Genomic DNA, 27972 nt, shown 5'->3' on the forward strand with positions numbered 1-27972 from the left:
AGTGCCATTCGGTCATCCCAGCCCGTCAGTCACCTGCCTCCCAACCGCTCGTGGGGGACAGGCCATATCACTGGGTCATTGATAGTTCTGTTGCGATTGTGTCCTGTCTCAGCCACCAACTGTCAAGCTCTCCGAGGCAGGGAGGCGCGCTCCTTACGTCCCTGTCCCCGCACGACCCGCCGTCGCCACCCCTGCACAGGCTCATGTTCTTAAGTGGGAAAGACAGTTGTCATAGTGCTGTGGGAACAAGGTCCAGGTCCAAAGTCAGAGGGGCCTGCCTGAGGGACTTTGTGCCTGGACGAGAGGGGTGACTCACGCACCCACGTAGGGACCTTTGGACACCCAGTCCCTCTCTACCCCTCCCTTCCACATGGGTTTTGTGGCCTTGCTGGGGCACCGCCCTGCACCTCCTCGCCAGATACCTACCTGCTCTGAGCCCTCGCGGGCGGCGCCTGGCGGACTCACCTCCCTCTCATTTCTGCAGGCAGCAAGAATCCCAAGATCGCCTTGAAGCTGGCCGAGTTTCAGACTGATGGCCGGGGCAAGGTGAGAGTGGACAGGGTGCCCAGGAGAAGCTTCTGGGTCGAGGAGAGGAGGGGTTGGGGGAGGTGTTGGACATGGGTGGACAGTTGGGCGGCATCAGCAAGGCCACTACCCCCTTTCCGAGGGCAGGTACTCTCCGTGGCCAACTGAACCCGACAAGGCACTGCCTGAGCCTCGGTCTCAGGAGCCGTGAGCCCGGCCTCCCCAGTCTCCACTTGAGGCGGCCGCGCTGATGAGCTGCTTTGAGCAGAAGGTCCGCGAGGGTTTCCAGAACAGAGAGCTCCGTTGGGTGGTCATCTGGGGGGCTCGACCTCTGACCCGGGCCACTCCCCTACCCACCCCCCGCGTTTGGGCAGATGCTCACGTGGAACTCGACGGGACCTGTCAGTGCCCCATGCGCTTCGCTCTGTCACCTGGGGTCGGGACAAGTGTTTGCATCACCCAGGGAGCACTTGGTCAGGACCCCACAGCTTGGAGGGCAGGAGAGGCCATGACTGTGAAGGATGCGGGCCTGGAAAGGGAAACCTCCCCACACTGTCTGAGGACACTCTTCAACACTTTTGTCAGAATGACTTCTGTTTGGTTTTTTTAAAGATTTTATTTATTTATTTGACAGAGATCACAGGTAGGCAGAGAGGCAGGGTGGGGGGAGCAGGATTCCCGCTGAGCAGAAAGCCTGAAGCGGGGCTCGATCCCAGGACCCTGGGATCGTGACCTGAGCTGAAGGCAGCCGCTTAACCTACTGAGCCACCCAGGCGCCCTGTCAGAATGACTTCTCGGGTGAGGTTTCAGAACAAACTGGAAGCTACCGTTATTTTCATGATTTGGTTTTGGAGTGATGCGGCCCTAACCCAACCCTTCCTCCACTCTTCCCCTGAACATTCTGGCAGATGGGACATTCCTGACACCAGCTGGCTTGGTGGAAGCTCCCCCAGCTCTTGCAGGGGTGCCTGGCCCGGCAGGCGAGCTGGGTCCTCAGGTGGGCGTGGTTGGTGCCCCCTGGGGACCAGGCACTGGGAAGATTCGGGGGCAGGGGCCACAGCGAGGCCCTGCCTGCCTTTCTCCCCTAGGCCCTCTGGAGGCCATGTCCCCCACCCCCACCCTGAGCCTCCAGGATGCTGCAACATCTGCAGGTCCCTGTCACCCGGGACTGCCCGGCTCTGCGGTCACAGCCCAGACCAGAGCCCCTTTGGTTCCAGCCCACCGGCTGTGGTAACCGAGTACCGCGTCCTGGGGCTTAAACAACAAAAGTGCATGGTCTCCCAGCTCTGGAGGCTGAAAGTCTGATAGGGTGATGTGGGCAGGGCTTGCTCCTCCCGAGGCGATGAGGGAGAGGCTGTTCCCAGCCTCCCTCCTTGCCTTGTAGACCGCAGCCTTCTCCCTGCAGGAGCCATTGCTGCCTGTGCGGCCCCGGGGCCCACACCTCCCCCTTATAAAACAGAGACCACCCCCTTTTTGGGATTGGGGCCACCCTATTCCGGTACCACTTAGACTGATGACCGCGGCAACCACCCTCTTTTGGAATCTGGCCCCATTTGGAGGCGCCAGGAGTCAGGACTCCGACACCGGGGTTCGGGGGACACCGTGTCCGCTCCGGAAGCGCCCGCGTCCATCTGGGCAGCGTGTGGGCAGGTCAGAGTGTGACCCGACTCTGCTTGCCCTTTAGATCGTGGCCACGCAGGAGAAGGAGCTGGTGCAGCCGTTCAGCACGCTCTTCCCCAGGGTGGAGTACATCGCCAGGGCCGGGTGGACCCGGGACGGCAAGTAGTGAGTGTCGCCGGCAGGGCACGGAGGGCTCTCCCTGCCGTCACGTGGTGACTGTCCTGCCATGGCGAGGACACGCCTCTCTGAACACGGCCGCAGACCGCTGCCCGCAGCCCCATCTGCCCCGTGCCTGGTTTTCGGCGCATGAGTCGAGAACAGCTTTCGTGCTTCTGAATGAACGGGGTAAAAAAAAAATCCGAAGGCAGAGAGCATTTCATCGCACACGAAGGGGATACGAACGGCACGTTTCAGTGCCCATAAATCAGGTTTTCTGGGCACGTGGCCACACTCCTTTGTGTACGGATCGTCTGCTGCGGCTTTCACGTTCGGTCGGCGGGGCTGGCCGGTGCCCGAGGAAGCGCTTGGCCAAGCGGAGCCGTCCGCCCGGTGGCCCTTTGCTAAACAGAGCGCGCTCCTCCGGCCGCACGTGCGGCTCAGAGCCTGGACGGAGGCTCAGCGCCCTTGGCAGGCTGCAGGCTCTCGTGGGCGCGCATGTCCCCGTGGCGTCCTTCGCCGGCGTCGTCTCTGTTGCTGTTTTTTCACACCGGGGTCCAGGTTCCCCACCTGTGGGCCTAACAAGCCGCCGTTGCAAACCTGTCCATTTACAGTTAGAAAGAGCACAGAAAACAGTTTTTCAAAGTTCTGTTCCAAAGCTGCTTTTTTTTTTTCTTTTTTAAAGATTTTATTTATTTTTTTGATAGAGAGGTCACAAGGAGGCAGAGAGAGCAGGGGAAGCAGGCTCCCCGCTGAGCAGGGAGCCCGTTGCGGGGCTCGATCCCAGGATCCTGAGACCATGACCTGAGCCAAAGGCAGAGGGTTAACCCACTGAGCCACCCAGGCGCCCCCCCCCCAGCAAAGCAGCTGTTCTGAGGATAGAACATAATGACAAAGGAGCTCCCAAACCGGATTTTTTTAAGCAATCTACACCAGCACGGGCTCGAAGTCCTGACCCCGAGATGGAGAGCTGCCCTCCACCGGCCGGGCCAGCCAGCTGCCCGAACCCCACCCAACAGGATTTTTTTTAAGTTGCCGTTCGCTTCCATTTCAGGTCCTTAAAGATTCATGTTATTCAACAGAATAAACAATTTATTTCCCCCAAAGAGAAAAAACGAAAGAACATTGTTCGTTCGGAGCAAAACGGGCAGTAAAGAACCACGTATGTGGCAGAAATTGGCAGACGTTTTTGAAATGCTACTCTAAGGTCTGATGACACGGCATGTTTCCAGAATACTCGGGTTATAGGGCCCTGTCACCCCCCGGGCTCCCCTGAGGGCATGTGCTGGCCAGGAAACCTTCATGTGCTACGGGCTCACTAGGTCAAGGGCACAGTACGTTAGCAAAGGAGGAACGGCTCTGGGCCACATAAGTTTGGGGGGGGGAGGCGTCTGTCACCCAGCTTCCCCCTGCTGGGCCCTGAAGCCTGCACCGTGTCTCCCTCTTGCTCTCTCAGCGCCTGGGCTATGTTCCTGGACCGGCCCCAGCAGCGGCTTCAGCTCGTCCTGCTGCCCCCGGCCCTGTTCATCCCTGTTACCGAGAACGCGGAGGAGCGGTTGGCCTTCGCCAGAGCAGTGCCCAGGAACGTCCAGCCGCACGTCGTGTATGAGGAGGTCACCGATGTGTGGATCAACGTAAGGGTGGGGAGCTGCCGGGTATGCACCCCGCCCGGGCCCCCAGATCCCCAGTGGGGCAAGGCTGGGGCGGGCGGGGGTCCCTGGGGGGCCGGGCTTGTCCTCTACACGACACCAGCCAACCCTCAGAGCCTCACCTTCTCACGCCTCTTCTCTCTCCTTCCCGGACAGGTTCATGACATCTTCTATCCCTTCGCCCAGTCTGAGGGAGAGGATGAGCTCTGCTTCATTCGTGCCAACGAGTGCAAGACTGGCTTCTGCCACTTGTACAAGGTTACGGCCATCTTAAAGCCCAGTGGCTACGACTGGAGCGAGCCTCTCAGCCCTGGGGAAGGTGAGCAAAGCCTGACTAACACCACCGCTCACCCAGGCAGCCGTCTGGGGCTCAGGGCACTGCTTACTCACTGACCCCACCCTGTGACCAGTTCCATGAGGGAGGGGCAGGATGAGGAAAAAGCCCGCCTTTCCCGAACATCCCTCACTGCCTGGCGAGGTTACGAGAGGCAACCGTTCATTTGGTCAGTATTATCTGTGTAGCACCTGCTACGCACCAGGCCCATCTCGCACCAGGGGTTAGCGTACCACTGCCACGGATCAAATCCGGCCCCCGTTTACTTTTGTAAATAAAGTTTTATTGGCACATGGTCACGCTCATTCTTTTACAGAGCGTCTGTGGCTGATTTCTTGCCACAATGACAGAGTTGAGTAGTGTGACATCTAGCTTGCAAAGCTGAAAATGTTGGCTGTCTGGCCCTTTAGAGGGAATGTGGCCAACCCCTGCTCTAGGTGCCAGGGGTGTGATTACTCAGAGAGAAAGGAAAATCCCTGCTCTTACAGAGCTCTCTAGTGGAAGACGTGGGCAAGAATCCAAAAACAATTGAGAGTAATGAGCATGGTGGCAGATGCCCCAGGACAAGAGGCTGGAGAGTGAGGGGCCTTCTTTCTAGGATGGGAGGTCAGGGGACATCTGTGGAAGTGTGTTATGAAGCAGAGACCTGGAACAGGAGGCAGAGGCAGCCCCTCAGATATTCCAGGTTGAGGGCACAGCCTGTGCAAAGGTCCTGGGGCAGTAGCTGCCTGATGTGTGGGAAGAGCTGAGAGGAGACCGTTGTGGCTGGAGCAGAGTGAGTGAGGGGGAGAGACGGAGGAGGAGAGGGCAGAGAGGAGATGGGGCAGCTGGTACGGGGTCGGGGGCCTCAGGGAGGACTTGGGTTTTTACCATTGATCATATATCAGTTTAAAGCCATCCCTAGGGTTGCCGTGTGGGGTACAGCTGAGGGGCAAGGGGAGGTGACAGGGATGGGTCATGGCAGCAGGCTGGACTGACGCAGGTGGCTTTGATGCTGGATGAACTTCGACCTCCGAGTCCCTGCAGTGCGGTGGTGGATCAGATGGAGAGAGAGAGAAGGGGGAAAGACGCAGGTGCCTGGAGGGATTTGGGAGGGTCCGTGTGAGACAGGGAGACCTTGGGGGGACAGTTTTCGGAGAGAAACGTCTAGTTGGGGTTTGGACATGTTCACGTGGCAGTGCCCAGAAGTGGCCGTGCTGTGCGGGCGGGTCCACATGCCTGAAGTTCCGGGGAGCAGACGCATGTGCAGTGGACGTGTGGGCGTCCTCACACAGACGGCGTCTCGGCCTTGAGACAGGACGGAGCAGCAAAAGGCCAGGTCTGGGTGGGGAAGCAGTGTGCGCTGCGAGCCAGCCCAGGGCCCCTCAGGCTCTCCCCGACGAGCGCTGCGGACCCCGGGCCAGCTTGTCCTCAGTGGGGGCGCCCCGGGCTCTGAGCAGCACTCCCTGACCCACACCCACTCAGTGCCAGGAGCACCCAGGATCGTGACAGCCCCAGATGTCCCCAGACATCACCCTGTGTCTCCCGGGGCAAGATCTCCCCAGGGGAGCCCCCCAGTTCAGAGGCAGCCCCGCAGACAAGCCTGAGGCAGTGCCGCCCGGGGCCCGGAGAGCGCGAGGTGTCAGGGGAGCGGAGCCAGGGGCAGGAACAGGCGAAGCCACAGGCTGATGGGGGTCGAGTAAGACAGGGACAGAAGAGCGACTGCCCTCTCAGGGTGCTGCCACCGCCGTCACCTGGGGTGTACTGCAGTCAGCACAGGCTGGCTAGGCCATCTCCATGGCGGCTTTCTCTGTGGCTCTCCGGTATTGTGCTTTCCCGTTTGTCTGTCTGACTTGGCCGGACCACCTGATCTTACCTCGGGAGACCTCACTGGGCACATCCTCGTCACAGCCTCTGTGGCCATGGGCTGGAGCTCGTGGCAGGTGCCCCTCCGGCCTCTGTGGTGGGCGCCCCAGGTTTCCCACCTGCCCTCCCCGCTTGCACTTCCTGGCATGTGGCTCAGGCGTGCTAGGTGCCAACTGGACGGCCGAGTAGGCGAGACCTTGGTCACTTTGGACCAAAAGGCATGAGTTCGTTAGAGGTGCCATGGGCGGGCCTGGGGGAGGAGGAGGGTCAGGAGCCTGGAGGACCGGCAAGACGCGGGAACAGCACCGGCAGGAGCGGTGTGTCTGGGCCACACGGGGTGTCCTTTGCAGCGGAGGGCCCCTTGAGGGGGTGGGGGTGGGGGTGCCGAGTGGGCATGGTCGGCAGTCGCTCCACAGAAAGGTGCCGGTTTGTACCCGGAGGGCTGAGGGACCGTGGCCGCAAGCGGGGAACGCCCCGGGTCCTCCCAGTGGGGCAGGAGGACGGAGCAGAAGCAGGGCTCTTAACGGTAGTCCCCTGCGGCTCTGCTGCCCCTGCCCCTTCTGTAGGCACCACCGATAAGATTTGAACGTGCGCCCTCCCCAGCAGCACCCGCTAGAGCTGGACCGATACAGAGAAGAGGAGCGGGGCCTCTGCGAGGGCGACACACAAACTGGCGAAGCTTTCCGGGTTAAAACAAAAGATCTGGACGGGTGACCAGTCGGCCGTGTCTGGCCTCCATGGGAGTGAGGGACAGAGGTGGAGCCTTTTCTCCCTCCCAGACCCAGCTGTGCAGAATGAAACAGCCATCACTCCTAAACTGTCTCAATAAATTTGGAATGTGTGCCAGCAGGCTTCCCGTAATTATTTACCTGGCGGAAATGCAAAAGTGAGACCTACTCCCAAAAATCCAAAAAGTATGTCGTAAGAACTCAGCCGAGGCTTTGATTAGCCAAAGGGGTTTTTTTTTTATTTGTTCGTTTTTAAAGATTTTTAAAATTTGTTAGAGAAAGTGCGCGTGCACAAGCGGGGAGCGGCAGAGGGAGAAGCAGGGAGCCGGATGTGGGACCCGATCCCAGGACCCTGAGATCATGACCTGAGCCGAAGGCAGATGCTTAACCCACTGAGCCACCCAGGCGCCCCTCAGCCATAGTGGTTTTAACCAGGATCTGGTTCTCCACAGTCCAGACTTGTGCTGAGAGGTCACAGGTCGCAAGCCCTGAAGTTGATGGTTTGGCCTCTGCGGGGTTCTAATACCCGTGCTTCCAATATGAACACAGCTGTCTGGTTTTCCCTGGGAGAGGCCAGAACCTGCACACAGCCTCCGTGGCGGGTCCCTGCTCTGTCCCGTGGCTGGGGCTCAGCCAGCTCACTCTCGTCTCCCACCTGGCCTGGCTTGCACGGGACTCTGGGACACGTTCGCTCAGGTGGAATTTGGCCTCAGGGCCTTTGAGTCCCCTTCACGCCTGCCTGGGGCCCCCTTCATCTCTTCCTTTCCTTACTTCCAGATGAATTTAAATGCCCCATCAAGGAGGAGATCGCGCTGACTAGCGGTGAATGGGAGGTTTTGGCAAGGCACGGCTCCAAGGTACCAGAATCTCTTTGCAACCCTCCCTGCCTGCCCCGCACGCACGCTTGTACGCACACATGCATAGACACGTGCGTACGCTCGCTCCAGCTTCCCTGCAGACCCGTGTGCCTGTGGCTTCTCTCTTCCCTCCTGGCTGCGCCTGCCTCCTGCTCTGCTCCACTCAGCTCCGTCCGCTGCTCCAGCACGCCCAGGGCCACAGGGCTTTGGCCAGCTGGAGACAAGCCCAGTCCGGGACGTGGGGGCTTCTCTGTGCACCTGCTGCATCCCGTAGCCTTCTCCTGCTCCGTGAAATCCCCTCTCCCTGGGAGAGCAGTTGATGAGACACTTCGCCTACCGTGGGATTGTCCTGTGGCATCCGGCGGGCCCTGCACCAGTGTCTGTCCTTGGGAGGTTTGGGGACAAAGACACAGCTGCAGAGATAAGTGGTGTACCTTCCACTCGCCCAAGTGAACGAGCATAAAAACACGGCAAGACTTGCCTCTGACGAGAGCTTCTTCACCAGGGTCCAATTGTACAAAATTCCAAATTTTATGGTGTGAGCTCTTAATCAGACTTCCTGGATCCCTACCTCACACCAGCATAAATGCCTCCTGGACCAAAGACAGACATGAGAGACGTTAGCGTGCGTCCAGTCATGCGTGCGTCCCAGAGCTGCTCGTGCAGGGGAAATAGTGGTCAGTACACACTTGAGTGAGCCCACGAGGAGGGACAGTGGTAGGCCCAGGTGGCACGCCTGACTCAGACCAGAAGTAAGGTGTCCGATCTCACACTCACCTCCCGTATGTGAGGCGAGTTGGAGGTTAGGGTACCAGAAGGTTGAAGGTTGCCTCCTCGTTCGCTCTGCTCTAGTGGAGTCTTGCTGAGAGGCGCCCCCGCACCCCTAGTCCCTCCCGCTCAGGACTGCTCACATCGATGGGTCCTGGGCACCGTGGGGCGGCAAGAGCCTCCCTGGCCCCATTCATTCCAGCTGTGACAGCCACAGATGTCCCCAGATGTTGCTACATGTCCCCAGGAGGAGGGGGCAGGACCGCCCTGTTGAGAACCCTGCTTTAAAGTAATCCAAAGCCCCCAGCATAGCGTCTGGCAGACCTGCCAGCTGGAACTTTCCCCTTTTGCCACCCCATAGGCCTTGCGGGCCTTGCATGCCTGGGTTTTTACCCAGATGGTTAAAAAAAAAAAAAAAGCTATGGCAGCTTTTTATTTTTATTTTTATTGTTAACTGACATCTCGCTGACACCACAGCAGCATGTTCAAGGTTACAGAGGGAAAGACGGGCCACTCACATCCCCTCCAGAGGCTGTGCGCACCGGCAGGGCGCGGGTCTGAGCCGTCTGCACTATTTGGGGGCCTCGGGGGTGGGGGAGATCCAGGCGCCCGGGGAGTGCCCCCTTCCCTGTGTGCATCTTCTCCCCTGGTCCTGGGGACAAAACTAGCTGGTGACTGTGCATGGCTGGGGGTTTTCCAGAGACATGCTCTGTTTCTAGAAAACCTGCCTTCATTTGAAAGGGACGGCAACAAAGGATACAGCAGTGTCTGTTGCACAAACTGAACCGTTCTGAGTAACCCGACATTAGGGATCCTCCCACTCCCCACCCCACCCAGGCTCCCGAAGCTTTGTCCCCTCCGAGGTGGCCGACCGGGGCAAAAACCCCAGCGGAGCGTTTCTGTGTGTGCACATGTCCACGAAACACTAGGGTTTTTTGTTTTGTTCTTTTTCTTTCTTTCTTTCTTTCTTTCTTTATTTTTAAAGATTTTTATTTATTTGTTAGAGAGAGAAAGAGAGGGAGATACAGAGCGCAAGCACAGGCAGACAGTTGCAGGCTAGAGGCAGAGGGAGAAGCAGGCTCCCTGCCGAGCAAGGAGCCCGATGCGGGACTCGATCTCAGGACGCTGGAATCATGACCGGAGCCGAAGGCAGCCGCTCAACCAACTGAGCCACCCAGGCGTCCTTGTTTTGTTCTTTAAAGACTTACTTAAGCCATCTCTGCACCCGGCATGGACTTGAACCCACAACCCCAAGATCGAGAGTGGCACATTGCTCCGACGAGCTGTGTGCCCCTCCACAGGACATCGTTTTAGAGGATTCGTATTTAAGAAAATACGATTTTATGTGGCTGCAGAGAAGTGTGCCATCATTTTGAAACCCATCTGTCATTTTGGACATTCAAGTCATCGTCCTTTTTTAACGTTAAGAACACAGCGTGTCTGTCCTCCCCCTTGAAGGCACCCCCAGGCGGAGCCCTCAGGGGCAGGTCCCCAGAGCAGAGTCGCTGCTTCAGAGAACACACCATTAAGTGTTTGACCCCTGTGTTGCCAGGTTGGCCCCAGAGAGGCCGTAAGTGGCTCTTCCGATCCCCAGAGCAGAATTCCTTCCCGCTCTCCCCGAGGCCTCATCACCTAAACATCACACGGGGTCTGATGCGGGTTCACCCAGGAGGCAGGTGCCGCTTCTTAGCCCTGAGCACCTAGGTCAGAGGGGTGGGCTGACCCCTTGGGGACCAGGGCTCCGGGGACAGATGGGCCCTAGGGCACAGGCCGGCCCCTCTCTCAGCCTCTGTCCTAGTCGCTGTGTCCTCTGCTCCGCCCTTGCAGCCCTGGGCATGCCCCGAAGGGGCTGTCTGGGGTCGCGGTTCCAATTTCAAGTCTACCTGGGGACGCACAGTCCACCCCTTCCCCTCGAGGTCCGAGAGGCGCTTCTCTCCCAGCGAGCTCCTTTCCGGCTGGTGTGCTACAGCTCACTGGGGAGAGAACAAATGTCCCCGCCACAGAACTCGGGGCCCTCCCTGTGGGGGCAGGAGAAGGACCTGCGTCCCTGCCCCAGCCCCCGCAGCGGCAAAGGCACGGGAAGTGCGAGGCCCGGACTGGGGCTGCTTCACGAGGAGCCCTGTGCCCCCACAGATCTGGGTCAACGAGGAGACGAAGCTGGTGTACTTCCAAGGTACGAAGGACACGCCCCTGGAGCAGCACCTCTACGTGGTCAGCTACGAGACAGCGGGCGAGATCGTGCGCCTCACCACCCCCGGCTTCTCCCACAGCTGCTCCATGAGCCAGGTGGGCCCTCCCTCGATGTGCCTGAGGGCACCACTCTGGCACCCATCCTTAGCCTGTCAGAACGTTCTAGATTATCAGGCAGTGACCGTGCCCAGGGCTGCTTCCGGTCCAGGTGTTGTAGAACCAGCACCATGAGCCGGCTCTGGCGTCAGAAGGGTCTGGGTATGAGCCTGGGTCTGTCAGTTACCACTGGCCTGGGGGTGTTGGGGGTCTCCGGCCAGGGGACAGATTCCTCTCGGCCTCAGTTGGCATATCTGTGAAATGGGGGCGATGGTACTAGCGCCCACCTCATGTGAGGGGAAGAGTTTCGAAGTTCAAAGGAGTGAGCGCACAGGGCAAAGACAGTAAATAGGTTGGGGGCTGATGGGGGCAGGGGGAGCCAAAGCGGCCGGGGAGGTCGGGAAGGACGCGCGTGTTGCGGTGCTTAGCGCCCCGTCCTGCCTGCAGAACTTCGACATGTTCATCAGCCACTACAGCAGCGTGGGCACCCCGCCCTGCGTGCACGTCTATAAGCTCAGCGGCCCCGACGATGACCCTCTGCACAAGCAGCCCCACTTCTGGGCCAGCATGATGGAGGCGGCCAGTGAGTAGCCCCCACAGCCCTGGGGACCCTGGCCAAGTCTCCCTGTACCTGCCATCCCCAGGAGCCTCCGCTTGCCTGTCTGTAAAATGGAATGCAGCCCTGTGAAGTGACCCTGGCGAGGGAGGGCTGTTCTGGTAGCTTCGAGGCAGCAAGGGGCCCAGGGGCCCTGAGAGCTCATCACTGACCATTACCAGTGACCCCACCTGTCCCGTGCACCCTGCCACTTGGGCCAGTCTCTAATTTCCGCACTGCGGTTAACATGGCACAGAGCGACCAGCTGCCAGACCTCGGGGTCCCCGTGTGGGGCATCCTCATCCCCTCGGGCTGCTGTCTCCAAGGGTGTCTGCACAGGGCACACGTCCTGATGCCTTTGCAAGGAGCTGGGGGTCGGGCAAGAGCGCGGCCTTCGGCCTTGGGGGACAGGAGGCAACTTACTCATTTGCCCAGGAGCTTAAGGGGTGGCCCAGACTCTGTTTAGGTGACCCCAGATTGTTTGCTGGCTGCAGAACTGTAGTCAGTCTCCCTCAATTGTGTCCCTTCTCTTTGAAATGGTCCCACGGCAGGCAGTCTGTAGGATGAAAACCAGACACTCTGGACAGCGCCTAGCCCACGGGGATCACACACTAAAAGGGACACCCTTCCCTGACCCCAGATTTGCCACTTGCTAGATTACTAGAACATTGTAGGAAATAAGGATCCCTAGCGTTTGTGGGATGTTTTGTGGGCCGGGAGGCGTCTTGTTAGGTCGTCACCCTCCGGGACCCGGTGAGAAGGCTCCAGCCAGCAGCTCACTCAGTCTGACTCTCCCCATGTTACCGCAGAATGGGACCGCGCAGGAACTCCGGGCCGGGTGCTGGGCCGGGGGTTAGAGAGGAAACTGAGGGAAAGGTGAGTCTTATTACCAGGACACCCAGCACGGCAAGGGGGACAACAGTGGGAAGTCCTGCGTCCTGGTGCCCAGCCCCGGGCTTCTGGGCAGGTGGAATGAGGTACCACGTCCGGAAATTGCCGGTCTTGCCATGTGTGTAGCTCACCTCCATGAGAAGTGGGCGAACACGGCCTGCGCCCCAAGCCCATCCACTCCCGGGCATTTAGGGACTGTCCATAGCCACACTAGGGCTGTGACAGCCAAGCCACGTAGTTAAGACACAGAGACAGAAGTACTCATCGTCTGAGCCTTTACAGAAAGCACTTGCTGTCTTCCAGCCTCCGTGACCATTGACGTATTTCTCTTTAGTTGACTTTCTCTATTTACCTAAATAAACTTTCAAGGTAATCATAAAGAAGGACAATTGCCTCACTGTCGTGATTGGAAAAACCAGGGTCGCTTGGCAGCACTGAAGGGGACAGTCAGAAGCAGACACTAGCACTGGCTGTCGCTCAGACCCCAGAGGCGTGGCCACCCCCATTGGAGATCAGATCAGCAAGTGTCGTGGGGGACCACAGCCTTCCCAGAGTCCTTTGGGGCCCTCGGGTTCTGATTTAAACCATCACGAAGCACAGAAGACGGGGTGCTTCCCATCCCCCACCACAGCCAAGGGCCAGGCCGCAGAGTGTGGGTTTCTGCCACCTGTGTCTCCCTGGTGCCCTCCGGCCCGCGAAGCCACAGCCGCTCTGTCTCCGCAGGCTGCCCCCCGGATTACGTGCCCCCAGAAATCTTCCATTTCCACACGCGGTCAGACGTGCGGCTCTACGGCATGATCTACAAGCCCCACGCTGTGCAGCCTGGGAAGAAGCACCCCACGGTCCTCTTTGTGTACGGAGGCCCCCAGGTTGGTGTCCGCCCTGCCGCCCACACCCCCCCTCCTTCATGCCAGGACTCAGGTGCCAGCCAGGCCAGAAGGAGGGTTCGTGTGAGGGGGCCGCAGCCCCACTGACCGCACAGGGTCCTTGGGGGCCCTCGCTCCCCTGCCTCTGGGTGTCTGTACACCCCACCTTCTCACGTAGCTCCCTTCCCTTTTCACCTGCTGGTGCTCCCTTGTCCCTCTGGGAAACCCCCCCAGTCCCCAGGTGTCTGTCTGGCCCACGTGCCCAGCAGTGACCCACTGTCACCCCTGGTCACATACTTGGGGACAGAGGTGACCATGGGCCCTGGGCCCTGTTCTCTGAGAAGGGGACGAGACCAGTCCAGGCAGGCAGACCGGCATTTGGGTTTGTGTGAGATGGCGGTTCCTCAGCTGGGGGTGTTCTGTCCCCCCGGGAACATTTGGGGATCCCCAGGGACATGTGTAGTCATCAGAGCTACGGTGGGGGCCTGGGACGGTCCGTGCCCTGCAGTAGGCGACACGGCCCCCCCAAGCCAGGGGCCGATAAGGCAGCAAACATCAGCAGCGCCAAAGTGAGAGACTGTTTTAGGTCAAGTTAGCCTGAGAACAGCCCCGGGGTTGGTTTGGTTTTGGAGAAAACTGCAGGTAGAGGGGAGGCAGAACGGGGCTGAAAAAGTCAGGGACTGAGCCCGGGGAAGGGCTGGGGAGGGAGCCCGCCTCGAGCGCAGGCTCGGTGGAGGGGCCCCCACCCGGGCTTCTACTCCCCCGTGGCTAGAGGCTTTCTGGGGCCGTCCACAGCCTTCCCAGCAAAGCGTGGCAGCCCTGATGAGGCTGTGAGACCCCAGCCCCGGCCCCATGCCCTCCGGCCCATGCAGCCCTTCCCGCCTGGCTTGTCACACTGGAGTCCTTGCCGCTCACCCTAACGCTCCACGGGCCCTGCCCGCTCTCCCCGCCCAGGTGCAGCTGGTGAATAACTCCTTCAAAGGAATCAAGTACTTGCGGCTCAACACGCTGGCGTCCCTGGGCTACGCTGTGGTTGTGATCGATGGCAGGGGCTCGTGTCAGCGAGGGCTTCGGTTCGAAGGGGCCCTGAAAAACCAAATGGTAACGTGTCTTCACGGTTTCTCGGGGCCTTCCCTGTGTGGTGAGGGGAGCCCTGGGGCCCGGGGGCAGCTCTGGAACACCTCCTCGGGGCAGTCCCAGCCAGGATGCCAGGATTAGTAGGGAAGCCTTTTGGAACCAAGGGGAATGTCCACTCTGATGCTGTGCTTTGAGCCGCACCCCGTGGGGAGACAGAGATCCCCCCGTGCCAGTGCCCGAGGCCCAGATGAGCCAACAGAGCAGTGTAGGCCCCGTCAGCAGGAAGTCCCAGTGGCTGGACCAGCCAGGGACTGGTGGACATAGAGGTGATGGTGGGGGTGGGGGTGGTGAGGATGGAGACGGTGGCGGAGGGTGGTGACGGCCGTGAGGATGGCGGTCATGGTGATGAGGATGATGACGGTCACGACAGCCGCCGGCCTTCGAGCCTTAGCATGTGCAAGGCCTCCGAGCGCAGGACGCTCACCACCTCGTTTCCTCCTCGCGCCCACCGCAAAGTGGTCCTATGCGCGTTGGCGTCCTAGCTTTGGGAGGAGGAAACTGAGGCCCAGAAGGGGAGATGGGACCCTCTCCGGGTCAGCCAGGAGGTGGCAGGGCAGGACTGAAGCTGGGCCCCTCTGACCCCCGCCCCAGCCCCGAGAGCAGGCTGGAACAGGGTCTGGACAAAGGGGTAGCTTCTGGAGCTGCTGCTGGTCCACACGGGACAGAGGTAGGACAGCAGGGCACGCACGCGGAGGGAGGCCTCTGAGAGGTGCCCGGCCTCGTCCCCCAGGGCCAGGTGGAGATCGAGGACCAGGTGGAGGGCTTGCAGTTTGTGGCCGAGAAGTACGGCTTCATCGACCTGAGCCGAGTTGCCATCCACGGGTGGTCGTACGGAGGCTTCCTCTCGCTCATGGGGCTGATCCATAAGCCCCAAGTGTTCAAGGTGGGTCCCGCCCCGTCCCCCTCCTGGTTGCGGGCACCCGCCTGTGCCCCCTCGGAGCCCGCCCCCCCGGAGAGGCGTCTCGGCAGGGGCCTTGCCACGTGGCTGTTTCTCCCCGCAGCAGCCCCATGGGGCCGAGCCCCCCTCCTCATTGCCCGCCACTGCTGACCCCAGGATGGCGTCCGGCTGCACAAAACCCCGCCAGCAGCTCTCTGTGGGAGGCTGAGCCCGGGACCCCGGCCTCGGATGGGCAGAGGTGGGGCACGGTGTGAAGAGCGTCGGGGGAGGGGCCCAGGCCGGCAGCACTGTCCGGGCACCGCGGGGCGGCGATGAGGAGGAGGAGGCAGGAAGGCAGTGGGACCAGGGAGGGGCCGATCCCGGCCTGAACGCACTCGTTCAGCTCACCCGCCCTCCCTCGGCAACGCACGATCCGCGGGGGACGCACGGTCTGAGGGCCCCTCCCCGCCAGCCCCCCGTGTGCATGCCCACTCCTCACGTCCTTCGGGGGAGGCCCCGGGACCGCCGGCAGGCGAGCGAGGGCTCCTGAGACCTGACCCGTGTGTGTGTCTCTCTCTCTCCTCTCCTGTCCTCTCCCTCTGCTTCTCTCTCGTCTCTGGCTCCCTGACCCCGTTCTGTCCACTGTGGCCCTCAGGTGGCCATCGCGGGCGCCCCGGTCACGGTGTGGATGGCCTACGACACAGGCTACACCGAGCGCTACATGGACGTCCCGGAGAACAACCAGCTGGGCTACGAGGCGGGTTCTGTAGCTCTGCACGTGGAGAAGCTGCCCAACGAGTAAGGCCCCCACCGCCCCAGCCTGGCGGGCGCCAAGGCCCCCATTCCTCCTGCCGCCCCTCCCTGGCCCCTGCCCTTGCTGGGGCAGACCGGCGCGACGCCTCCCACATCGGTGCTGTTCTCTGGCGGGCCCTAGGCCTCCCTCTCTGCGGCCGCCTCACACCCCCGTGAGCCCTCCCGGTGTCACTGCTGCTCACGGAAGCAGGCCGGCGCCCAGGGTGCCCTGGGAGGGAGGAGGCTCGGGCCTGCCCTCAGAATGATGGAAAGAAGGGTCTAGAGTCTCGCTGCTTTGCACACGCAGGCCTCCCTCACTCCCCAAGCACGGGGCGAGCTGTGGGGCTGTCGCCTGGTCTTGAACCAGATCGGCCTGTTTTGTGGACTTTGACATGCAGTGGCTCGGGACACGGGTCCCCACGGTTGTAACATCCGGGGCCGTGGGACCGGCTGAGGCATATACCATGTCATGCTTCGCCATCGGCCTCTTTCTCTGAAGGGAAGCGTGGTGTTGCCGCCGTCTGGTGTGGCTCCGCCTGGTGAACCACTTCCCTGGGCCCCTGCCCTCCGTGCTGGGCTCTCCGTGCAGGCCGGCCCTGCCTGGGCCCTTCTCCCCCTCTCCCAGTGAGGCCGCTCTCCGTGGGCTGGAGTGTGGCCCAGGCTCTCTGGGGACGCCCGGAGACAGCTGAGCTCGAAAACCCAGAGCTCTGGGCCTGTGCCGTCCAGTCTGGGAGCCAGGAGCCCCCATGCACCCCCCGAATGTCAGTTCACGTGGGTTCACAGCCACTGACAGAGTAACTCCCAACGGGACAGACGCGGACTGTCTGGTTGGCAGGGGGTCGGGGGAGACCTCTAAGGTCGGGGGTCTCTGCTGGAGCTGAATAGACCTGCTGCTCCCCAACATTGTGAATCCACCAAATGCCCCGGAAGCATTCAGTTTGGCATGAGGGAGTTTGAAGTTTTGTAGATTTCACCTCAATAAATTATGTTTAAAAATCAGACTTGTAGGGGCGCCTGGCTGGCTCAGTCGGTTAAGTGTCCGACTCTTGATTTCAGCTCAGGTCATGATCCCCAGGCTCGGGAGGTCTCGGAGAGCCCACTCGGGGCTCGCTCTCCCTCTCCCTCCGCCCCTCCCCTCCTCGGTGGAAAAAAAAAAAGAATCTAATTTTTTTAAATGACAGGCTCTTGGCCACTCCTGCCACATTTTCAGTGCTCAGTAGCTGCATGTGGCGATGGTGGTGAATGCAATGGGTCGGGCAGGTCTAGAACATTCCATCGCCTTGCAGTGCTGTGGGGCGGCACTGTTCTAGAAACTTCCCCGCCCTGCTCTGCTCCTTGCCTGGAAGGAAGTGGGGGGTCTTCAGCCCTGCTTGTCACACCCCCAGCTTTGAGGCTTTCAGTTCTTCCCGCCGCGCGCTGCAGAGCTGCCGTCCAGCCTGCCGCTAGGGCTGGGCACGAGCAAAGGGTCCTGCCTCAGACCCTCACCCAGCCTTGTCTTCCAGGCCCAACCGCCTGCTCATCCTGCACGGCTTCCTGGATGAGAACGTGCACTTTTTCCACACAAACTTCCTCGTCTCCCAGCTGATCCGGGCGGGAAAACCTTACCAGCTCCAGGTAGGTGGCGCCTCCCCAGGAGCCCGCAGGTGGGGAGGGGCGGAGTCACCTGCCGCTGCAACGGCCCCCAAGGCAGGGCTCCCCCCCATGTCCCCACATGTAGTCAGCGATCGTGTACTGGTCACTGATGGTGCCTCAACGCCGGGCACACTGAGGGGACAGGCCAGCGCCTGCCCCCGCCCAGCTCAGTCTGGTGGAGGAAGGTCAGTGTTACAGAAATTGGCACGCCGACACCATTTTACCTTCACCTGAGAAATTTACCTGGAAGGAATGGTACAGGGCATTGAGAGCATCTCAGGGTCACTGGGATCAGAGAGGAGCTCCCCAAGGAGGTGACCTTGAAGGACGCTGGAGAGTAGGGGGTACCCAGCTCAGCCCGGGGAGGGAGGCCGGGGGTTCAACACCTGGCACGGCAGTGTCGGGGGGGCTGGAGACCAGGGTGGATGGAGCACGGCAGTGTCGGAGGCCTCACCGGGGGCTGGAGACCAGGGTGGATGGAGTAAGCAGAACGGAGTTGGGGGCTAAGGCAGGGGGATGGCCAGGACATGGCGGGGGGTGGGGTGGGGGTTGGGCCAGGGGCGGGGCTTCCACCATAGGGGACAGGTCTTGTCCCTGAGATGTGAGACCTTGGGCTTGGAAGAGGGCCGAGGCTTCTGCCGTAGCAGGGGGGTGCTGGCCGGTGAGACGCAGGACCTTGGTGATGAGCCGGCTTGGACGAGGGCAGGGGTTGGAGGGCCCGCCTCCCTTGTAGCCCTCTCCAGACAGAGGCCCATGAGACCCCCTGGGATGTGAGCCATATTCAGTCGTCCTGGCAGGAAAGGGGCCGGTCAAGCAGGAGAGATGAGAGGGGCAGATTTCATCACCTGCCGCCACGGCCAGTGTGTCTGCCTCTCAGAAGCCTCCCACACTGCCCTCAGGGGAGTGCCATGTCGCGGTTGGACAGATGGAGAAACTGTGGGTTCTCTTGGGAGAGCATTTAGCACGCAGGGTGGAGCAGGAGTCCTGTGCCCCTGCCTCCCTGTGAGGAGCTGGAGGTGAGATGAGACCCTCCGTTGGGGGCCGGAGCAGGGCAGCGGGTGAGGGAGGCCGGAGCAGGGCAGCGGGTGAGGGAAGCCGGAGCAGGGCAGCGGGTGAGGGAGGCCGGAGCAGGGCAGCGGGTGAGGGGGGCCGGAGCAGGGCAGCGGGTGAGGGGGGCCGGAGCAGGGCAGCGGGTGAGGGGGGCCGGAGCAGGGCAGCGGGTGAGGGGGGCCGGAGCAGGGCAGCGGGTGAGGGGGGCCGGAGCAGGGCAGCGGGTGAGGGAGGTAGGGCAGACCCCAAAGCAACCCCCTTTGGTTCCAGGTACCCTGGAACAGAAGTCTGGGAGGCTGGTGGTCCCGGGTCCTCCTGGTTGGCACATCACACTTGTTGTAGACCAGGCCCTGGCCTGAGGGTTGAGAGCACAGCAGGAAACCACACAGAGCCTCTCCCTTTCCTCACAGCCAAAAGGAGGACGAAGTAACCAGACAGCCAGACCCAGGGTGGTGTGAAGGGTCTCTGTCCCGGGCAGTGCTGGTGCCTGGTGCCTGAGTTCGGGAGGCGTGAAGCTCGGGAGGACCCAGCAGGACCCAGGAGACTGGGTCTTGATGCCAGACTGGCAAGTCCTTGCAGAGGTCTGAGCTGGGGGCAGTATGATCAGACTTGTCCTTCATCAGGGATGGATTAAAGAAGGCAAGGGAGGAGGAAGAGAGACCTCTGGGCCCTTGGCTGTATTCCAGAGTAGCGAACTGGAACAGTGGCTGTGGGCCTGGAGGGGAAGGAATGGTTTGGTTCACAAACCCATCTTGCTGGCAGGGAGAGGTGAGGAACGGGCTCCCTGGCCCTGGTCCCACCCAGCTTGAGACGAGGGTCAGAGGCAAGATCTAAAAAGTTCCTGTCACCATCACCCACCGTCACTGAGCCTGGACATTGGCTCAGCCAGGTCTCGGGGACTGGGTGATTCCTTGGGGGTGGCCCTTGGCATCAAGTCCTGGGCTCCCCTCTGGGGACAGTGCCCCCTCAGGTGGTGAGGGAGGACCCAGGAAACACTTGACAGAGCCTGGGGCGGAAGGCCTGCCGTGGGAGGTGGGGCATGGCAGGTGCGGTCCTCCCTCCGCCTTTGGGTCCAATGCAGGTGGCTCCAAAGAACAGCACCAAGGGTCTCAAAGACTTGATGCCCCCCCCACTCCCCGCTGAGGTGGGTTCACTGAACCTCCCCAGGTCCGGAGACAGCTCCTAGCCTGGGGCAGAGAGGTGGGCTCCCGGATGCTCCATTCCTAATATGCCCGGGCTCTGTGTTCCGGGGACTAGCTTGGCCAGCCCTGGAAAAGCCCTGGAGAGGTCCACAGTCTTCATCTGGTTTTCCAGGCTGGTGGCTGTGGTCAGGGAGGTCATCACTTGCCCAGAGTGCACAGCAAGCGAGTTGGGGGAAGCGGGGGCAGAGGGAGAATGGACCCCAGGTCCCTCAGTCCAGGGTGCCCGCCCCTTCCACAGCCCCCCCCCCAGGAGCCGCCCTGAGCTGGGGACTGGTGGGGGGCAGGGGCAGGATGCCCCGCAGCGATCGCCTGGGGCAGGGTCCCTCTGTGTCACCAGCCCTGCCTTTTCTGTCCACCCAGATCTACCCCAACGAGAGACACAGCATTCGCTGCCCTGAGTCCGGCGAGCACTACGAAGTCACACTGCTGCACTTTCTACAGGAACACCTCTGAGCCCTCGCCGCCGGCCGCACATTCAGAGCACAATGGCTTTGCCGCTGCCGCCACCCGGGAGCCAGCGGGAGGGCCCCAGTGGCCCCCGCAGCCCCACCCCCGGCGCGGCGCCCCCTCCCTCTGCCCCCGCTGGACCGCCCCCCAAACCCAGCCTCTGCCTTCGCTGCCCCCACGCCTTTTCTCCTTTTTGTAACGCTCCTGGGTTCTTTGCCTGCTGCTTCTCGGTTGCCAGGACGGAGAGACGAGCCCCGCATCCAAGAGGCACTTCCTCAGGCCATCCTCCCCCCCTCTGCGTTGTCGGGGAGCTGGAGCCTCAACCCCGCCGGGAACCCCCGGGGGGCGGGGACCCCGAGGACACTGGGCGGGGCCGGGCCTCCTCCCCGCCCCGCAGCGGCCCGCAGGGAAGCATGCGTTCGCCTTTCCTTCTAGACCCGCCCCGGTCCGAGTGTGTTTTGTTTGGGAGGGGGGGCGTTTTTTGATGATTATTTAAAGGACAAAGCAAAGGGGGCCTACGCTTACAATGGGGTCCGCCGCTGGCCCCAGAGTTCCAGCCAGCCAGCACCTGTGGGGGGCGGGGGGGCGACCCTTCTTCCAAGTGCGGCGGGGGGCGGTGCGCAGCGGGCCGCGAGCCTCCCGCCTGCCCCTGAGCGTTCAGCCGGCTCTGAAGAGCCGGGACGGGGCGAGGGGCTTGGCCTTGGCAGTGGACCCTTCCCCGCCTCAGGGTTATCCTTACTCCTGCCTCTTCCTCCCTGCCAAGCATTCTGCGGGGCGGGTGAAAAGAAAAACAGAAAAGAAGCAAAAACAAAAAAAACCCACCTGAAACGAACCACCTCTACATATTATGGAAAGAAAATATTTTTGTCGATTCTTATTCTTTTATAATTATGCGTGTAAGAAGTGGACTCAGTAAACGATTCCAGATGGACGCGCCGAGGGCTGCCTGAGGTTCCTTCCAAGCCTGGGGCTGGGACTGGGGGTTCCTCCCACCCGTGGGGTCCTGGGAGGCGCCAGGTCCGGGAGATGGCCTGCCCCTCATCAGAGGGTGCCAGGGAGGACCGTTCTGGGATGCAGCCCCGCTGTGTCCCCCCAGGGACCCAGCCCGGGATGTCCTGGGCAGCCCGTCCAGCCCACAGGCTTCCTCCTAACAGCTCCAGCCATGGTGCACAGCCTTCTGGCCTGTTACCCGGCCCTGGATGCCTTCACTTACCTAGTATCTGACCAGAGGCTCGACTGCATGGCTCTGGGCTCAGGAGGGCAGGCCATTCCCCTCTTCCTGTCTGTCCCGGCAGCCAAGACCTAGGGAGAGCTGAGGCCGGCTGCACGCTGGTAACCTGAGTTCCCAACAGCAGGATGGCCTCTCCTGGCACCTTCACCCTCCCCGGACTTGGGGAAGTCCTGCTTTTATTTTTAATGGCTTATCAAGTTAAACCGTAGCACAAAAGGATACACCGAGAAAAGACGCCTTCCCTCCAGAGAGGTGATCACCTCCCGGTCTCTACTATTAACACCAGAATTCTCTTCCTCCCTCTGAATGTGCCAGAATTTATTTTGCCAGGCACATGTTTTTTGTTGTTGTTGTTGTTTTTTAAGATTTTTTTTTTTAAATTTATTTGTCAGAGACCGAGGGAGAGAGAGTGAGCAAGCACAGGCAGACAGAGAGGCAGGCAGAGGCAGAGGGAGAAGCAGGCTCCCAGCCAAGCAAGGAGCCCGATGTGGGACTCGATCCCAGGACCCTGGCTGGGATCATGACCTGAGCTGAAGGCAGCTGCTTAACCAACTGAGCCACCCAGGCGTCCCTGCCAGGCACATGTTAAGGGATAATCAGTTATTCTGGGCTTTTCTGTTTAAATCAGTATAAATCAGGGGTCAGTGGACTTACTCTGCAAAAGGCCAGAGAGTAAATATTTTAGGCCTTGTGGGCCAGACAGCCTGGGGTACAACTACTCAACTCTGCCCTCCTAGTTCAAAGGCAGGCTCCAGTGATCTGTAAAGGAGTGTTTGGCTGGTGCCAATAAAACTATTTACAAAACCAGGCAGCCGGCCAGATCTACCCCACAGGCTGTTATTGATCAACCCCCAATATAGGTGATACTGTAACAAATAGTCTTGCACATATTTTGGGCATATGTTTGAGTTCATAGGGTAAATTCCTAGAATTATCAAAAGGCATACTCTTTAGTTTGACAGAGTACTGCCAGATTGCCTTCCAAAGAGAACACCTCAGTGTAAACCGCTCCAAGAAGGGTGAAGTGTGCCTCTTCCCACTCCTTCGCCAGTACTACCTGCTATCAGATATTTTTATCTTCACGGATCTTAGGAGTGAAACATGGTATCTCGCTGTAATCGGAACTCACCTTTTTTTTTAATGTGTGGGGATGTTTTCATGTTTTAAGACACTTGTTGACTAGCAATCATTGCTATAGATCAATAGATCGTTTGATCTATTGGATTCATTGATTTGTGGACTCTCTTTACATATGAAGGAAATCAGTCCCTTGTCATCCATATTGGAAACAATAATGTTGTCAATCTCAATGTGTTTTATGGGTAGGGAGCTCAGCCAATGAAATGTTTAAAATCCCAGTCTTTTAAACTTTTTTTTTTTTTTTTTTGGCCAGAGAGAGTGAGCACAGGCAGACAGAGTGGCAGGCAGAGGCATAGGGAGAAGCAGGCTTCCTGCTGAGCAGGGAGCCCGATGTGGGACTCCATCCCAGGACGCTGGGATCATGACCTGAGCCAAAAGCAACTGCTTAACCAATTGAGCCACTCAGGCGTCCCTAAAATCCCAGTCTTGAGAATAAGATGCCTTTCGCTTAAACCTGTGCAACAAAGTGGAGGAGGGGACTGGTCACAAATCACAGAAGGACAGAAACCTGTGGCAAAGGGCACTGGGCTTGCTTCAGGAGCCTTGGCAGCTGGAAACCTGCACTTGTCTCCAAGCAGGAGCTCTTCCTGAGAACCTTCTACTTCTGCCTCACTCAGTCGGTATTCAGATTGCCATGAAACAGCACCTGTTGGCATAACTTCAGTCATTCACATTCCGACCTGACAAGAGGTCTGGAAAAGGAAGTGGGGTGCCAACAGGAAGGAGGATGGATAATGGGCAGCTACAAAAGAACAAGTGTGCTTTGGCAGAAGGTCAAAGTCTCAGAGGTGGCAGGTAGAGACATTTGATTCTTCCAGACTGTTTTGTGGGCCACTTTTCTCCTCTACTGGTGGGGGAATCTGATCCGTCAGTGGGGGGGGGGGTCCCCAGCACTGTTTGAGGCTGCCTGTGCATATGCTTTCCTATTGGAAAAGCTCATCTCTTCCATAATTGGCAAGAACCCATATGTGATGGACATAAAAGCCTGTGTCATATTGGATGCAGAGACTTCCCAGTTTGGCCTTTGTCTGCCAACATGTTTATGGTATTTCAGCACAAACAAAAACTGTGGACATGTAGGAGGTTGCAAAATACTAAAGAGTCCCATGGACCCTTCACGCAGCTTACATCTTACATCTTACATCTTACCTAAGCACAGCACATTGTCAATATCAGGAAACCAACATGAGTGCGGTGCAATTAACTAGACTCCATACCTTATATGCATTTTACCAGCATTTGCTCACTGGTGACTGTGTGTCTGTTCCTTTTTGTCACCTGTATAGATTCCTGTAACCAACACCACAGTCATAATATAGAACCGTTTATTCTCAAGAAAGGAGTTCCTCCGTGCAATCCTGTTATATCCACACCTATCCTGCTTATGGTGCCCTGAACACAGAGAGAGAGATGTCCATGGATATTTGTGTCCCCGAATGGTTTCCTTAAGGACTGCTAGTTTTCATGTCATGATTAAAAAGCAGGGTCTTTGGAATAATGGTTTGTGGTTTGTGTTTGTTGTTGTTGTATTTTTTTACTTTTAATCTCTCCATTGTGATTTTTTTTCCCCTTTGAGGCAAAAAAGGAAAAACAAAAGAGGTTTGGGCTCAGTCTTTCTGAAAAGAAAACATGCACACACCGCCCTCCCTATCTTCAGTGGGAGACTCAAACAGCTCACAACTGAAGTATCTTGTTAGCAACAGCTCTTGGCCACTAACTGAATCCTTCAGAGTGATGGACTGAAGGTCAAACACAGCAGGTGAGGTAATGGGAAAGACATCAACAGGACCATGCTGTGTGAAACACAGAAAAGACTGTCATCATCCAGTTTATGGAGCCAATTTCTAATGGGTCCAGAGCAGGCAGTTGCAAGGAGAAAGAAATTTCTTAATGTGAGCACATAGGCCAATTTAGGACAGGCTGCCTGTACCAGAAGGACATCAGTATTGGAATTAGGGTTAGCTGCGGAGCCGTTAGCCTGCTGGAGGACCCTCCAGACCTCCCTGAAACTGACCTTCATTCTGTGTCTGAGGGAGTTAAAGGGATTTGAGAACCTGAAAGGTTTTTTGATAGAGCCATGCTTAGGGGTTACCTCTGCTAATTTCTTTCTGGATTCTATCCTTTCAAGTCAAGAAGGACTAGGAAAGGGGCACCTGGGTGGCTCAGTGGGTTAAACCTCTGCCTTCAGCTCAGGTCACGATCTCAGGGTCCTGGGATTGAGCCCCGCATCGGGCTCTCTGCTCAGCAGGGAGCTTGCTTCTGCCTCTCTCTCTGCCTGCCTCTCTGCCTACTTGTGATCTCTCTCTGTGTGTCAAATAAATAAATAAATCTTAAAAAAAAAAAAAAAGGAAGGACTAGGAAAACAAGCTTAATTCCAGACACTACAGACCTCATCATTCTTGTATTCTTGAAAATTTAAGCAGTTTGTGACAAAAAAGTTATGTGTCTGGGCAGGGGGGAGCTTGTATTAAGAATTCTTATTTTTAGAAATTTCACCTGCATTTCCTCAGCTAATTTTCCTGACAACCCCAAATGTACGGATTATTTTCTTTTTAGTTTATTTTGAAACAATTTTAGGCTCACAGAAAAGCTGCAGAAATAGTGTGGATCTCCTGGAGACCCTTCACCCAGCCTCCCCTAATGGTCACATCACCACGTAACCATGGTGCAATCAGGTTAAGGAAGCCAGAAAATTAGCATCAATACAATCCTATTATCTACTACATAGAGGCCATTTTTCTGGTCCAGGATTGTTGCTGACTGAACACATCCATCCAAAATACGTATGTTGAAAGCTAACACCCAATGTGATGGCATGCAGAGGTGGGACCTTTGGGAGGGGTTAGCTCATGAGGGTGGACCCCCACGAATGGGATGAGTGCCTTCATGAGAGAGGCCCCAGAGGGCTTCCCACCCCTTCCGCCCCGTGAGGACAGTGGGAGGAGGAACATAAGGATGCCTATAAACACCATGCCTGCTAGATACTCGCCTTGATCTTGAACTCCCAGCTTCCAGAACTATGAGAAATTAGACCTGTGTTTGTTTGTCCCGGTCTGCTGTACTTTTGTTACAACAGACTGAACTCAGACAAGGACCCTATCCAGGATCCCATACTGTGTTTCGTTGTCTTGGTCTCTTCACTCTGTGATGGTGCCTCAAGTGTTGTCTTTCATGATGTTTTCGAAGAGTACTGCCCTGTTATCTTGCGGGATGTCCCTTGGCTTGGGATCCTGTAGGATATTTGCTTATAATTAGATTGAAGTCATGCACTTGGGGCAGGAAGTCTAGAGGTGTGCTGAAAATGTCTTTTCAGTTGTTGAAGTCTCATTGGTGACACTGGGTTAAAGATGGTGTCTTCACATGAAAAAGTGCTCCCTATCACTTGGCATCAGGGAAATACAAATCAAAACCACAATGAGATATCACCTCACACCAGTCAGAATGGCTAAAATCAACAAGTCAGGAAATGACAGATGCTGGCGAGGATGCGGAGAAAGGGGAACCCTCCTACACTGTTGGTGGGAATGCAAGCTGGTGCAACCACTCTGGAAAACAGCATGGAGGTTCCTCAAAGTGTTGAAAATAGAACTGCCCTATGACCCAGCAATTGCACTACTGGGTATTTACCCTAAAGATACAAACGTAGTGATCCAAAGGGGCACGTGCACCCGAATGTTTATAGCAGCAATGTCCACAATAGCCAAACTATGGAAAGAACCTAGATGTCCATCAACAGATGAATGGATAAAGAATATGTGGTATACATACACAATGGAATACTATGCAGCCATCAAAAGAAATGAAATCTTGCCATTTGCGACAACATGGATGGAACTAGAGCGTATCATGCTTAGCGAAATAAGTCAAGCGGAGAAAGATAACTATCATATGATCTCCCTGATATGAGGAAGTGGTGATGCAACATGGGGGCTTAAGTGGGTAGGAGAAGAATCCATGAAACAAGATGGGATAGGGAGGGAGACAAACCATAAGTGACTCTTAATCTCACGAAACAAACTGTGGGTTGCTTGGGGGAGGGGGGTTGGGAGTGGACATTGGGGAGGGTATGTGCTTTTGGGTAAATTGGAAGGGGAGGCGAACCATGAGAGACTATGGACTCTGAAAAACAATCTGAGGGGTTTGAAGTGGCGGGGGGGGTGGGAGGTTGGGGTACCAGGTGGTGGGTATTATAGAGGGCACGGCTTGCATGGAGCACTGGGTGTGGTGAAAAAATAATGAATACTGTTTTTCTGAAAATAAATAAATTGGAAAAAAAAAGAAAAAAAAAGATGGTGTCTTCATTATAAAATGACTATTTTCCCATTTATAACTAATAAGCATCTTGGGGAGAAATACTATGAGCCTATAGAAATATCCTGTTTTTCATCATCCTTTCCCCCACCAACTGTTAGATCTGTTAACCTTAAAAAAATAAAACTGCCAGTTAGTTTACCAGTAAAAATTGGTTTATTCAGGAATAGTAAGGAATTGCAACTCACGACAAGCAAGCTACAGCAAAAACAGGAGGCAAATATGCAGAACAAAGGAAACGACTACTCTTAAACCGAAGAAAGAGCAAGTGGGGAGGGGCTATTATAATCAAATGTCCCCTGCCCTCGGTGCCATGTGTGGTGACTTCTCATTGGCTGGGTTGGGCTGGGCTGGGCTGGGCTGGGCTGGGTCTGGGCTGTGGCTGTCTATCATTGGCTGTGCTGTGGCCGTCTCTTATTGGCTGTACTGTCACTATCTCTCATTGGCTAGGCTGTGGCTGTCTTTCATTGGCTGGGCTCTGGTTGTGTTTCATTAGCAGTGCTGTGATTCTCTCTCATTGGCTGCCTCTAATTGGCTGGGCTGTGGCTGTCTCTCATTGGCTGGGTTGTTGCCAGGGCAGGGGAAAATTTCCTTCCTCCTGCAAGGGCCGTTAAGGTAGTGGTTAACATACTATGGACTTGCAAGGGGCTGGCCTTCCTGTTGGATCTGTAACTGACTCCCAGGGTGCAGAGCTTTCTCTGCCGGCCTCTCCACTCCAACCTAAACGAGGGTTCCTCTAATTTTCAGATCCATCCGGGGATCTTGGGGGCAACAACTGAGGTCATCGTCCATTTCCCTCATTCCAGACGGAACTTACTACATTGACTAAGTGGAAGAGCTGTGGGCTCAGTCACAGGGTTAGGAACTGCAGCACGGTTGGTCTCCAGGCCCACTCACCCCAGGGTCTCCTCCCTGAAGTCCAAGCCCCGCCCCAACATGGCAGGCCCGGTCCGGGAGGAGGCGGGGCGCGCCAGGTCACGTGGCTGCGACGCCGCCGACGTGGCCTCGAGCGGATGCCCCACGTGTCCCTCGC

At 57.8% G+C, this 27972-nt stretch overlaps 1 protein-coding gene across 7 annotated transcripts in view; it reads left to right on the forward strand.

The window, feature by feature from the left end:
* DPP9 (dipeptidyl peptidase 9) overlaps positions 1 to 20382 on the forward strand; it is a 37919-nt gene extending 17537 nt beyond the window's left edge. For 2 of the 7 annotated variants that reach the window (XM_044254498.1, XM_044254497.1), the window contains 13 exons: positions 485 to 546; positions 2210 to 2310; positions 3758 to 3956; positions 4107 to 4269; positions 7635 to 7714; positions 10616 to 10768; positions 11216 to 11351; positions 12978 to 13123; positions 14075 to 14221; positions 14988 to 15140; positions 15790 to 15932; positions 17429 to 17540; positions 20171 to 20382. In XM_044254498.1, the coding sequence (XP_044110433.1) occupies positions 485 to 546; positions 2210 to 2310; positions 3758 to 3956; positions 4107 to 4269; positions 7635 to 7714; positions 10616 to 10768; positions 11216 to 11351; positions 12978 to 13123; positions 14075 to 14221; positions 14988 to 15140; positions 15790 to 15932; positions 17429 to 17540; positions 20171 to 20263 (1688 nt within the window). In that variant the 3' untranslated portion in view covers positions 20264 to 20382. Of the gene's footprint in view, positions 1 to 484; positions 547 to 2209; positions 2311 to 3757; positions 3957 to 4106; positions 4270 to 6695; positions 6976 to 7634; positions 7715 to 10615; positions 10769 to 11215; positions 11352 to 12977; positions 13124 to 14074; positions 14222 to 14987; positions 15141 to 15258; positions 15394 to 15789; positions 15933 to 17428; positions 17541 to 20170 lie in introns of those variants that run through there. The other 5 variants (XM_044254499.1, XM_044254503.1, XM_044254500.1 and 2 more) reach the window with 4 other exon arrangements.
* Positions 20383 to 27972: the final 7590 nt, after the last annotated feature.

This window comes from Neovison vison, chromosome 6 (assembly GCF_020171115.1).
Source record: "Neovison vison isolate M4711 chromosome 6, ASM_NN_V1, whole genome shotgun sequence".
Taxonomy (NCBI): domain Eukaryota; kingdom Metazoa; phylum Chordata; class Mammalia; order Carnivora; family Mustelidae; genus Neogale; species Neogale vison.